Here is a 13,759-nt window from a genome sequence, read left to right on the forward strand (position 1 = left end):
GCTACTATGAAGAAAATTAACTCTATCCCAGCCAAAACCAGCACAGCCATAATTATGCTTACACATTCAGAATTTTGCTTAGGGTAAACAGCAGACTTCACTGTAGTTTATTTCTTCATGACAGATGTGTATTTCTCTTACTTCCTGCGTAATAGACCAAATAATGACCTTCCTAGATAACTGTGATTTTTTTTCTTTCTGCTTTTCTTCCTTTTTCTTTATTTTTATTCTTCTGACTGGCTCAGCTTTGCACTCTGTATACTTGGAGGCCCACAGAGGACTTCTGATTTACTTGCTCCCAGCTCAAAATACAGCCTTATAGCCAACTTGTTTTTCCTATCAATCAGTCTGGAGAGAATAGTGCTCTATCTTGTTGATCATTCCTGTGTAAAGCTCATGTATCACTTCAAGGATTGTCTGGCTATTGGGTCTGTCAGTTTGCTTCTATCACCATCCAACAGCAAAGACCATGTGCCCATAATATTAATAGTCGGAACAGGAGAGATACATTACTGTTCTGGTTCAGGTTACTCAAAAAGGATGATTGAAAGAACGCTACGAAAATGCAGTGCTTAAAGGTAAAAAGATATCTGACAGTACCTGTGGGAAAAAGAAATGTGATTCTAGAAAAATTATGACATTCTGTAATGAGCATTTCATAATTTACATCAAGGTACCTGTGCCGGTAATCTCTTATACAAATGAATTATTTTCCTCACATGAGTAATTTCATCAACTGAGTAATTACACTGACTTTAGAGGGACAATTACCATAAGTATGAGGCAGGTTACTTGATGTTTATCGATCTAAACTCAAAAAAAAGCAATTAAAATGTTTTTAGCTTCTTTTCCATGAAAAAATACAGTTGGAATCCGGGCTTAGACTAGAATGGTCTTCAATACTTCTTTTTGCAAAAGCTAAAGAGGTCTTCATTTTTCTTTATAGCTCATTTTGCTAAGGCTATTGTCACTTTCACAAACTTAAAATGCAGAACTAATTGTATTTTTAACAAAATGCATGCTGTTTTTCCCTTTCTGGAATGCTCAAATCCTCTTAAAGTTCTCCCACTCTTTTCACTTTTCCCCATCAAAGCTTTCCAATTTATTTTTAAAAGATGATAGCAAGGATCTAATTTAAGCCTCTTTGTTCAGCAAGCCAAAAGAAATGGGCAACTGTTCCACAATGAAAATTCGAGAAACAATTCTTAGCAACTTAATCCCCGTAAATTATTAAAGTACTGTACGGAATGGCTCAAATTACGCTGTGTATGTTAAATGCTGATAGTTTTCTGTTTTTCTTATGATTGCAACCTTTGCCCCTCCTATAATACCTCTGCATTTTGTTTTTAATACCTTAAAACAGAAGTGTTTTAGAATAACTACCCATACTTGATGGCTAGAAAGTTTCATCTGCTTCTGTAAATGAACACCTGTTGGCCACTTGTTCTATTCTTTCACTGATAAAGTACTTTCCAATCTGTTAGGATCTGTCCCATATTAGAGCTGAGCTGATGTCCCAGCCGCAGCTGTATTTCAGGTGTGCCTGAGCCTGCAGTTCTGGCATGTTTGTATCCCCAGTGTCTGTCATTTGAAAAAATAGATGCTGCTTGGACACTTTGGATCCAGATGCAATTACTGTGTGGAACCAGCTTTTAAACCAACATCAAACAACGATGAAAAAAATGTACATATTTTCTTTCTTTTTAGGGCTGGAATATAATTTAACCTGTATCAGTTTCTGCTGAGTTGTCATACTTCTGTTACCTTAACCATTAGCAACTATAGGAACATGGTAATACACAGGGTACTTTATATTCACCTTGAACCTTATTTTGTTAATAACTTTCAATGATATCTATGAAGGATTTCAGATCTAAGGTATGCAAACAAATTTCTGGACAGCAGTTTTTTGGGGAGAAGCTGAATCTGAACTGTGTTGCGTGGTAAATGTTAGGACAGACATTGCTTATCATAAATATGTTATGGTAATATTAAAAATCTTTAAATTATGGCTTAGGTTCATGTAGTTGACTGAAAGTAGTTGGCTGAAAGTAGGGTAATAGCGGAATTTCCCAAAATATAGAGGTACTTTATTAGGAAAATTTAGAACCGTTATGAAAAAAAGCTGCTGTTTCGATCCATGCCCTCTCTAAGACTCAGTCAGTCCTTGTGCAGATCTTCTGGGCTTGCAATGCCTTTGGACCTTTAGTAAGAGTGATCCATTTTATTGATCTGTTGTAAAGCACAGAAACCAAAATGGCTGATGGGCTTCGCATTTGATATTGTAATTTGGTGGTCAGAATATTTTCAATATGTTTAGAATAGATTTTGTTTTGGTACGTGTGCTTTTGAGAGGACTTTTTTCATAAGGAGCTTCAAGCCTGCAGCCAGTTAGAACTCTATTAAACTACTCTTGATTCTTGAACTTCTATTACTAGAAAAAATGCTTTCAGCTTGTGTACTTGGAGAGGAGCTGAATGCTAAGTTTATGTGCAAGTCAGAAATGCGGGCTATCTTGCTTGAACCTCTGCCACTGTTGTTCTCTACAGATATGTGAAATGACAGGAGAGGCACCACCATAAAGCTGAAGAGCAAAAAGAGCTGATGGCTTTAGTGATATTTTGTCACTTGAACAGTGACCTTCCTTAATAATGCCTGCGATAGGAAAATAAAATACTCTCTGTTTCAGTAATGTCAATCTGATGCTTGGCAACAAATGCTTTTAAGGCGGACAGTGAAAAAGAAAAAAGAGCAGTTCCATTATATTCTGTAGTGTATGATGTTTAATATTTTCCCTGCTACACAGTCAGACTAGATACTGAGTTTGCTAACAGATGCAAAAGGAGTTAAAACCACCTTTTGGTATCACTAATAAAATACACAACATGCTGCCAGCATAATCAGGGCTGGATTTTCAAGGCACTCAACTTACATTTAAAGACCTGAATGGAATGAGCAAGTTTTCAAAAGCACTCAGCATCCTGCAGCCCCTGTTGAGGAAAATCTGGCTAATTTATGGATGCTGAGCAATTCAGAGGGTGTGGCCCTAAAATATTCCCTTGATATTCTTGGAAAAACAAGGTGAACTAAGCCTTGCATTTTCAGGTTGAAGATATAAATTCAATCTATATGTTTAATAGTTCTCCTACTTAAATTCAAACCTTTAAAAACAACAGCACCCACATCTAGTATCAGAAAACAATCAACCAAAATCGCCCAACTCTACTATTTTAAATGTAATCGGTATTTTTAATTCTTTATTAATTTGGGTTGCTGGTACCTGGGATGGACGGGAAGTTTTTTATGGAAATTGGCTGCTATTAAGAAAACCGGTATTTTGTCTTTGGTTTTTTTGTTTGCTTGCTTTTAAACAGTGGCAGTCTAAAAGCATTTGTTCACACTACCAAACAGCTTTCTGAATCAGTGACCCTGTTCTTGTATTGCTGTTCTTCACTTCCTTCCTTCAAGTTTTTCCTCAAACCGCATGTTTTTCATGTGGTTTCAATCCTAATTAACTGTTCTTCTTCTCATTTAAACTGGTGTAAAGCAAGAGTAACTGCACTACAATCTGTAGAATTAGTCAGGTATAGACATGGATGAGAAGGGCAAGGTTAGTTAAAAATACTACCCTTACATGATTCCTTTACAAGTTTTATTTGAATCAATGTCCGTTTGCTGAGTGCAGTCAACCCATACTAATGCACACTGGGAAGGAATCTTGTGGCTTAGAAGTGTACTTTTCTTCAGTCGTAACTGTTCACTGCCTTACTAAAGTGATAACTTTATCTGGTTAATCATGATTCCCAATTAGAAACATTATGTATATGTTTCCATATTGGCAACGGGTTTAAAGAGATAGTAAATATGAATTTGCATATTTTTATATGAGCTACCAAAAGAGCATATGTTGAAATTATGACAGATGCCATTTTATCGTCTGTATTTTTTTCCTGCAGCCTCCAAAGCTCTCTTCACTAGCAGCCTAATTACCTAAAGCATACATTAAGAATGATCCATTGTCAAACTGACATTCCTTTTCCCTCTACAAGTTAAAGCCTAGAGTTAATGGCTGTTTGTCTGAGCTTCTCATGTCACGCTAACAAGTTGAAAGGTTTCTTCATAACAGTAAGGCTTGGCATAAACCTGCTGCTGCCTATAAAGTCTGCAAAGGGTTAAAAGTAGGAATTGAACCTTTCATTCTCCTTGGAAAAATAACTTTTGTGTATGGACAGGATAAATTTAAATCTATTTAAAAAAGCTTCATTAATCCCCAGCTTTCCCTGTTGTGGAGAAATTCTGGCCTTGGTGAAGTCGGTTATAAAGATGTCAAAATCAGCAAGGCAATTATTTTCCCTCTATTGGAGGACTTGTCAACAGCCTTTAATCTAGAGCGAGTTCACTCCAAGGGTAGCTCCTGAATGTGTTTGAGTGTGGGAGATGGTAAGGTGTTTAAAATGAACAACACTGGAGAAATGTCTGATTCCAGCTCTTCATCCATACAGAGGAAGAAATTTTGAGACTTCGGCATAGATTTAGGCTTCTTATGTTTGATTCTTCACCTTCAAAGGTGATGACAACCGGTTTGATACAAAGCCTGTGTTCAACCCAAATACTCAAGTTTTCTGCTTAGATTTCAGACTTCCAAATGGAATTCAGCTTAAAAAAAAAAAAGAAAGAAAAAACAACAACAACAAAAAAGTAACAGATAAAGAACAAGATATCTTCAGGCATCAATTTACTACTATCACTATGAACAAAATCTAGTTATGTATAAAAGAAATTACAACAAGTTCTTAACAAGAAAGGAAAGTGCAGGCAATTGTACAACAGTAATGAATCTGAATTTCTGAATTTACATGAGGGAAATCACTTCGTTACTTTCAAATAAGCAGTTTCTAGGTGGGAGGTACGTTATTGTTCATTGAGAATACTATTCTACTTTCTAGCAACTGTCTTCCAGTGCAGGTAGTGTAATGTGCTCATGGTTTTGGGTTTGGTTTTTTTTTTTGAGTGGTTACTACAAACACTTTTTAAGAGGATAATCAGAATACAAATCAAAACATAAATTTGGAAATAGCAAAACCAACTCCAAGAATAAAATAATTCTTAAAATGAAAGATGCTTAAATTACTTATAGGTATTGTTTTAAAACTATAGTCTACAGGTTGACCACAGAGGAGGATGTATGGTTTTAGATTCCTATAAAACAAATATATTATTACCTTTTTTCAATGATGAAGGAAATTAAAAATTTAAAATGGCCATTTCTACCAGACAGAATGCGTTTTTATTATGAGTTCTCAATACAAGCCTATGGTCATACTGTGAAGTAAGAATGCTGTGTTTATTTACTTTTATTGAGTGTTTAACTGTTGACTTGTTTTCTTTAGCATGGGGCTGATTTCTCTACTTGAACTGCCTCCATCCCTTAAAATCCTAGGGCAAGGAAGATGAAATCTTCCCTGGAGCTTGTTTCAAATATAATTAGGATGGCAAGCCAAGTCAATATAAAACTAATTATTTAGTGGAATAACCCAATTCTTTTAGTTTAAAAGTATAATCTTTTGAAATAAATCTAAAAAAGGGGAAAACTGATCAAGTAGTTCAACTACTTCTTTCTTTTTCAAAGAAATGCAAATGAAGCCATGTCAGCCGTCTCATCTGTCTAGAGACTAGAAGACGCCTTCTCCCCCGCCCCCCAGCCAAGTGCTGTAGAAACTTGCCTTATAATCCTTGGTGACTAGATGACTAGCGGTCTAGGGATTTCTCTATCAGGTTTCACCCAATGTATTCTTTTTTTGCTTAGGAGGAACTTGAGGGAAAGGAATCCCACAAAGGGATGATGCTCCATAAGAGTAAAATTAAGTATTGCCATGTGTGGTTTTTTTTCCTCTCAAGAGTGGAAATGGGTAGAGATTAAAGTTAGATTCCAAAAATATTGCCTTCAGTGAAGATAGATTTTTATGAGCTTTAGTTTCTGGTGTGTAAGAATGAGCTTTATAAATCAGCAACTGATTTCCCTACTGAGAAGCTCAAAGGCTAAGAGGGGAGACACAGAAATGGTCTTGCTGTGGCATCAGCATGAAGAAATGGTACAGAGAGCCTGATGAAAGTGGTGGTTTAATGAACTAGCAGCTAGAAGGAAAAAAAGGAGGGGAAAAAAAAAAACAACTTGGAGACAAGCTCAGGATTTCCCTGCACAAGTCCTGCAGTGTTTAACTTAGTACGACATACTAAATAGTATAACTCCATGCATTTACCTTTCCAAACTTCAGATCAGTTAAGGCAGTCTTCAGTTTATCACCAAACTTTCTTAGTACTACCTGTACATTAGCTATTTAATAGTCTTTAACTTTCATATTTTGCTTTGCATACCACTGCTTGAGGACCATCTATACTACAGGAGACTACTCTAGGTGCCCGAACTAGTCAAATCACATCTCTTCAGTTAAAGGAAATGTTAAGAAATGGCCTCTGACTTCTTCTGTTTGTTTGGTGGTTGTGTTTGGGTTGGGGCTTTTTTTGGGGGGTGGGGGGTGGCTTCCTGTCTCACATATGTGTACAGGAAGCCTGGTTTTTATCGTATCTTAATGATCAGCAAATTGCTATGTCCCTGGAGACAAAATTAGGTCAAGGCATATATTCACCTATAAAACAGCAGTCGTGACTCCAAGAGGTTGATCTAAAAAACGGGCAACAAATCTAGTATTATTGGATGAAAGCAATTTACCAGTCTTCCAGCTGGAAGAGTGCAGTTCAGATTACAAGACAACATAAATGGGACATACTGTAGACAGAGGAGGTTTGGAAGAGGTTAGCAGGGAGTTTGTGTCCCAGCTCAACTCTTGGGAAAACTAACTTTCTAAATCATTTTCTAAATTATTTCAATACCAGCCAGTTCCAAAACAAGGGATTATGTAATGCCATCTGTTGGCTGTTGTGAAAAATCGAATGGAAAATGTGGTTTGCTCAGTGGTGGTCCAGCAGAAAGGGATTCACAGTCACTACCACAGCTACTGGTGGAGCAGAAAATTAACAGGCGGCCAACTTTAGTTGGAGACACTTTTCTTCAACATTTTGAGAAATGAGTCATGGCATCTGGGTGTCTTGTTGTGGAGCAGTCCCCACTGTAGCAAAGGTAAAACTGGAGCCCACAGCTCTCCCCTGTGTTTCAAACAGGAGACACTTGAGATGGCCGCATCCTGTATGGATCTTTTCATATATGCAACATTACTGTTCATTAGATGTTTGCAAGAGTTGTCTGACTTGTTGCATATGTGTGGGGGTGAATTTTGAAGATCCAGAACAGTCTTCCTGGGTTTCCTTTGTAAGGGTTTGGATCTGTATCTTGTAGTTTTGGCCCACATCTGTGGACCCATATCCATAAGGAAGAAGACACGCAGAGAACTTTTTATGTCATTTTCCATTAAATTACATGCCCTTTTTGTTGGGAAGCTATTCTGCTTTCTTGCTTATTATTGCACATGTGAAAAGTTTGCATGCTGGCACTACTACTGCTTTATTTGCTTTAGAGTGTCTTGCATTTAGCCCATTTGACGGTTTGAGCATGAAACAATAGAAATAGTTGTGATAAATTGTCAGGCTCTTCCAAAGATTCAGAAGTTCTGGAGTTACTGCCAATGACAGATGGTTTGTCCTTGCTTGTTACTTGTGTTCTTGACAGCATTATTCTGCTCTCTGCAAAATATCTCTTGGTGTGTAGTTGAATTCTTTAGAAAAAGAAAATTATTTTCTGCTTCATCCATGTCCTTGTTCATTGGTTCAATAGCATCCATGTTTGACTAAGTGGAACACCTTCCTCATGAAGCAGAAGTCTGATTTATTTTAATAGGGTGTTAGGAGAACTGCTGGAGTTTGACAAAAACACATTTCTAAAGTTACAAAGATGTTAAGAATGATATTTTATATCTATTGCTATAGATTTCTATGACTATGAATGGCACTGCGTACTCAACGTGTTGTATCTTTTGCTGCAGGATTTATGCAACTAATGACACAATGTTTTTTAAATATGCTGGTGTGAACTCTCAGTCTGAGCAGTGGTTGGGTGGATAAAGAGTGAATTTCTTTTCCAGTTTTTCCACAATTTCATGAAGTCCAATTCAGAACTGTCCTGCTAATTTGCTGCTTTGATTCTTAGTACTGGAGAACTATATGATATGTCATTAAAAATAACTGAATACTAACAGCCTATAGATTAAAAAATGATGAATTCAGAAAAATCATTCTTTGAAGTTGCTGGCTATATTGGCTATCCTCTGCTTGTTCTCTGACACCAATTTAGTTGGGTGAAACAGGAATGCATGAGTTGCTATGGGCATTAAATTGCAAGGATGCAGTTCCTCAGTTCATACTGGAGTTCATCTGCTTATGTATGTTCCTGAACAGTGGAGGTACCCAATGGCACAGCAGAAATGCCATCGCAACAGCACAAAATGGGGGGTTTTAGTATTGTTTCAAATATTTACCCTTTCAGTAAATAAAAACAATCTGAACTGCACAACAGTTGATATAGAATTAATAAGTTTCTGCTTCTTTTAGCTACTGCTAGTATGACTGATCACAGTTAAGAGAGCAAAAGATATCTGGAAGCACAAAAGCAGCCATCTTGGGTTAGACCAAAGACTGTTTCAGTGTCTCATCTCCAAACGTGGCCGTAAGCAAATGCCTGAGGGAGCAGTAAGAACAGGGTAGGCATATATGATACTGTCTCCTAATATTCTCCCAGCTAGCAGCTATGTTTAGCTTTAGAGAGCTTTCTTTGTTGAGTATAGCTTTCTGTGTTAAGTAACCCACAGCTGAATTCTTGTACAATTTCCCCCAGAGGAAGTGCTAAAAGAGAATTTGCCAAATATGTGCACAGTTTTCTTTGTTTTGGAAAGGATCGACTCTCCTCCATTTAGTATCTGTGTAGGGTTTTGGTGTTCAGCCCTCATTATGAATGCACACTGTAGTTTTTCTCAGTTTTAGCTTCAGAGGTGAGCTGCATAAACAATATGTTCACCTGCCTTCTGTCTTGTATGGAAATTTCCAATCTGTCCCTTACCTTTCAGGAGTGCACAGCACTGCTTCCTGTCACATAGCCAGCAGAACCAGTGGATGAATCTGAAATTTGCCTTGTATTCAAATGCTTGGAGTCTTGAAGCCCCTACCTCCTACATGCCCCCATCAGATTGTTTTATTGCTTCTGATATACAGGATATCAGATTTCTTTTTCATTACTGTCCTATGCCTTTGCAAAAGCATTATTTTATACATTCATTATTCCCTGGCACAAAACACAAGTTCATGCCAGCTCACTTGATATGCATGCAGATGTGAATTTCAACCAGAAAAAGATCATCACTCAGATAACAAATATGTATTTTAACTTTCTGAACATATTAGTCATAGAAACCTTCTACACAACTGCATTATATACTTCTGTTGAAGCTGTGTTATATGTCCTTTTAGGTTATGATCAATTTTAAGCAGAACCAGCCATGCTCTTCTGTTTTTTTTTACTTTAATATTATTTGTTATCATCCCTTCCAAGTGAAAATGCAGTGGCTTTTTTCAGTAAACAAAACTGCAAACTCAGTAGATAGACACGGGTGTTGTGGAACATTGTGTCATGACTGTAAAGGCTTGCTGTGTCCAAGTAATGACTGTTTTACTGACAGATAATTGGATCTTGGTTGTGTTGCTGCTGGCTTTAGATTTTTTAATTTTTTTTAGTGATTTAATATAATCTCGAACTTGTAAACTTGTGCTTAATAACTGCTGATCGAGAGAATCTTCTGACTGTCAGATTACGCATATGATTACTGTTAGTGTTTGAAGAAGACGTCAGGGTTGAACAACCTTTTCCTTCAAGCATCAAAACTGAAGGCTTATGTAGTATTGTATTTATTTATTTTCTGTAAAACATGCCTGTGCTGCCTTCTAGATGAAAAAATGTAAGAGCAGCAATAATTGGAAAATATTGGAAGGCTATTAGTGATGATGACAATAGTATAGTGTGCTGCAATTCATACAGACATAGCCAGAATGTGCACTGCCCAAATTTAAAGTCAATTAAATGGACAGTATAAGCCATACTGTGAGAAGACGATGTTCAGAGATGAGGGATGCAGCATCCTGATCCTGCTGAAATGGACAATTCTTTTGTGAGTGATATCAGTGGGACCAGGATTTCATCAGGTAAGACCGAATGGCCCAGGGATGAAAAGATGGCCTTGAAATCCTAGTCTAATGCTGAGTCCCAGTTTAGATGTACATCTATATTTCATTAAATAAAATAAATTAAAAAAAAAAAAGAAAATATCTAGCAACTTTCTCAGGGCATCATCAGTCATCTTGTTAAGCAATCACTGTCAATACTAGAACAAGCCTTGGGTGGATGGGCTAAGGAAAATGCCAAAAAGCAGCTTCTGGCAGACTGAAAGGGAAAGTGAATTCTTAAATCAGGGGCTATTCGTAGCCCATCTAAACTTAGAATATATTAGTTTGAGTTCATTCATATATTAGTACAAGTTCATCTCAATTTGGCATAACCTTTTTGAAAATAGCTTTAATATTAAGTAGATTCATGAATGCATAAACTTTAATGGATAAAACATGATCTTTCTGCTGAGGAGTTTCAACTGTAACTAAAAAATGGATGCATTTCATCTTATTATTTGCAAGTTGTGAATAAATCTGTCACAAGTAGCCTGAGCTGTTTCAAATAAGAGTGACTTGTGAGACCAGTAAGCCTCTTCTTCCAGAGTCTGGCTTAAGTGGTGTGTGAGCTGTACATAATAAAAACAGTGGCACTTAGAACCATACACTGTTGAACAGGCCTTGTCTAATTGAAATTTGAGACCCTGGGCAACGTAGATACATGGAACCAAGTATTTATAAAGAAACTAGATGAACTGCAACCAAAGTTTTAATGGAAGATAAAGTGCATTAAAATCTGATCAGCCGAAGCTTCAGGCACAAAGAAGTGATCAAACCCCACTTTTACTGTGCTATTAAAAACTGAACAGAAAATGTAAATTTTCATTTTGTGGATTCTTTCATTCTGAAGTTTTGGTTGACTGCCATTTTGAAGCAGAGGAAGAGCTTAGGAGCCCTTTGGAGAACATAATTACCATTGTCATTCCCCTAACACCACTGGGAGCCTTGACTCTGAGGGTGTCCCTCTGGCAGGCTGCCTTGGAGCCACAGGAGCTTCGGGAGACCTCATCTTGAGCAGACTAGTTAAGGCAGAGCAGACGTCCCGGCGGGACATCCTGGAGCCAGAAGTTAGGAGGGACAAGGTTGCCAGGAACCTGACAAGAAACCAGAAAATGTCAGATGTGCTGCTGCTTTTTTTGTTTGTTTGTTTGGGGTTTGGTTTTTTGTTTTTGTTTTTAAAAAGTTCTGCTTGCTTTCAGTAGAAATGTATGTAGATTGACTAGCAGACATTTTCCTGCTTCAGTAAGGTGTTGATTTGTTTTGTCTTATGGAAAATTGAAATGGCATTGCTTATGTTGTAAATGGCATAAACTTTCTCTGCTTGGGAACTTTATATAAGGAGCAAATGCTCCCTTGAGAACATTGTTACTATTCTGTCCATTTTTAACCTTTCTGTGTTTCTGGATGTGTTTGTCTTCCAACTGGTTTGGTATAAGAGATCTGATTAGAACAGCCATGTTCCAGTTTAAGCATCCTGGCTGGGCCTGTTGTGATGCCTCCCATCACTTAGTTATTCAGTTTCTGTCCTGTTCCTTTATATGTGCCATGTGGACACCTACTGTGGAGAATGCAAGAAAATGTCAAAGCAACACAACAAAATATATTGTTGTTGCCACAGAGAAAGAGTAGTGAGTCTAAATTCCACGTAAAGTGAGGACCCTGATTCCAACTGCTAATAATATTGAAATTTTCCAGGAGCGCGTTAGCAGCTATGGCTTTCATTTCCCCTCATTTCTTATTGGTGCTGTAAGAGTTTCAAATAAGATGTCAGTTCATATAATGCTGCTTTTGGTCTCTTTTCCAGTGTGTCCAGATCAGAATTTCCAATCTTGCCTATCATTCTAGTAAATAAGCAGTGTCCCTGATTCTAATGGCCTTTGAATTAATAATGAAGGTTATCAGTATGGGGGTTTTTGCTGCTTTTAAGATTTGTGGCCAGTTAAATTGTTCTCCTTTGAACATGGCACAGTATAAATTGCAATCATCCTTGACAACCATTGTTTGTGCTGGTCATCATTAAAAGCCGAACATGGCTGCTGTGCAGTGGTCCAGGTAATAACAGCCCAGCACTAGTCATCTACTTGAACGTTAAAACATTGTAAGTTCCAAGCCTTGTTTCAATTTTTGTCTTTGTTTTTTCCTGGGATTCAATGCAGTTTTAAGTGTATAGTAGTTTTGAATTGTGAATAAAGATGAGCATGGTGATTATACAAATAAAATGTGATTAATTAGGTTTTATAACTATTTCAGTGTCTATGCTAATTCAGTTTCATTTAGGAAAAAATGTAAAGGTGTCCAGCCTTTTCTGTAGTTTTTCTGGCCTCCCTCCTGCGGATGATTTCTTTCCTAGATAATGAAAGCAGACCAAATGTGGGGTTTTTTTTTCCCCTCTTTGTTTCCGCTGCAAAGGTGAATCAAAGATGACTCACCACAAAAGTGTAGTGGATTCAAGGATGGAAAGAATAAGACTGAGTGAAAGATGAGTTAGGAACTACATTTTCAGTCCAGCACGGAGGCAGCTCCTGGAATAATTTCCAGCAAAGGAACGGAGAGGATGCGTGGGAGGAGGATTAGAGGCCCTCCGTGCATGGAGCCTGGGACAGGTCATCATTCGTCATCCCTGTGACAGCCCTCTTTCTCAAGAGAACGCTCTCCTCCCTGCTCTTTGCATTTTTATGAACCCCAGTGTTTGTGGTGTGGGGGTTTTTGGTTTGGGTTTGTTTTGGTTTTTTTAATTCACAGGCTTCCAGGGTAGGTGTACACTGGAAAGGCCTTAGAGGCAGGAGCTATAGAAATCTGACAAGAGTTACTTGATATTCATTTTCTGCCTTCCTCTCTGTTGCTCCCTCTCAACACACAACATTAAGGCAAAAATTATTTCATTTTCTCCTCAGTCAACTGAAACATATTCTCTTCCATGATGCCAGCAATGGAATGTATTTTCCAAGTTTAATTAGCAAGTCAAACAATAACACAAATGCTTCTGCAGAATTTTGCTAAAGGTTCTCTATCCTCAGTTGAATAACAAAGGTCTTTGAGAGCATGTGCTTCGGGTTTTGTCATTTGCAGAGAGCATCCATTAAATTTTTTTTCTGGCTTTCACAAGCAAGTTGACTGATAGCTGGTTTGTTCTCTATTTCAGGTCGTGGAGACTAATTTGGTTGCTTTTGACTGTCACTGGATCATTATAAATGAGGTAACTGTCAAGTGAACATTGTTGTGAATCATGAATCCTGTTTTCAGGCTTACTGACAATATTCATGCTGATCTTGACTTTGCCAACAGGAAGCAGTAGCTCCGACAACATTCAGGCATGCTGGGGGAGTGGATGTTGCTTAATAAAAATAAAATGACAAGTTCTTGGACTTCACTGTTTTGTCTCGCCTACTTTAAACAGAAGTCCTTCAATGAATAAATGGAAAATAAAATGAAAAAAACCCTTTCCTTCTGAGTATCTTGAGATCTCACATTCAACTTGAGCTGACTGTTTTTAGGGGATCTTTTTAAGGTCCTTTTTCATATGTAATCTTTCATA

General features: G+C 37.5%; 1 protein-coding gene across 2 annotated transcripts in view; it reads left to right on the forward strand.

Moving 5' to 3' along the window:
- Nucleotides 1-13,759, forward strand: part of GRID2 (glutamate ionotropic receptor delta type subunit 2) — a 735,317-nt gene that overhangs the window by 488,316 nt on the left and 233,242 nt on the right. For both annotated transcript variants that reach the window (XM_075499270.1, XM_075499271.1), the window contains one exon: nt 13,367-13,420. In XM_075499270.1, coding sequence (XP_075355385.1) covers nt 13,367-13,420 — 54 coding nt within the window. The remainder of the gene's footprint in view (nt 1-13,366; nt 13,421-13,759) is intronic.

This window comes from Mycteria americana, chromosome 4 (assembly GCF_035582795.1).
Source record: "Mycteria americana isolate JAX WOST 10 ecotype Jacksonville Zoo and Gardens chromosome 4, USCA_MyAme_1.0, whole genome shotgun sequence".
In the NCBI taxonomy this organism is placed as follows: domain Eukaryota; kingdom Metazoa; phylum Chordata; class Aves; order Ciconiiformes; family Ciconiidae; genus Mycteria; species Mycteria americana.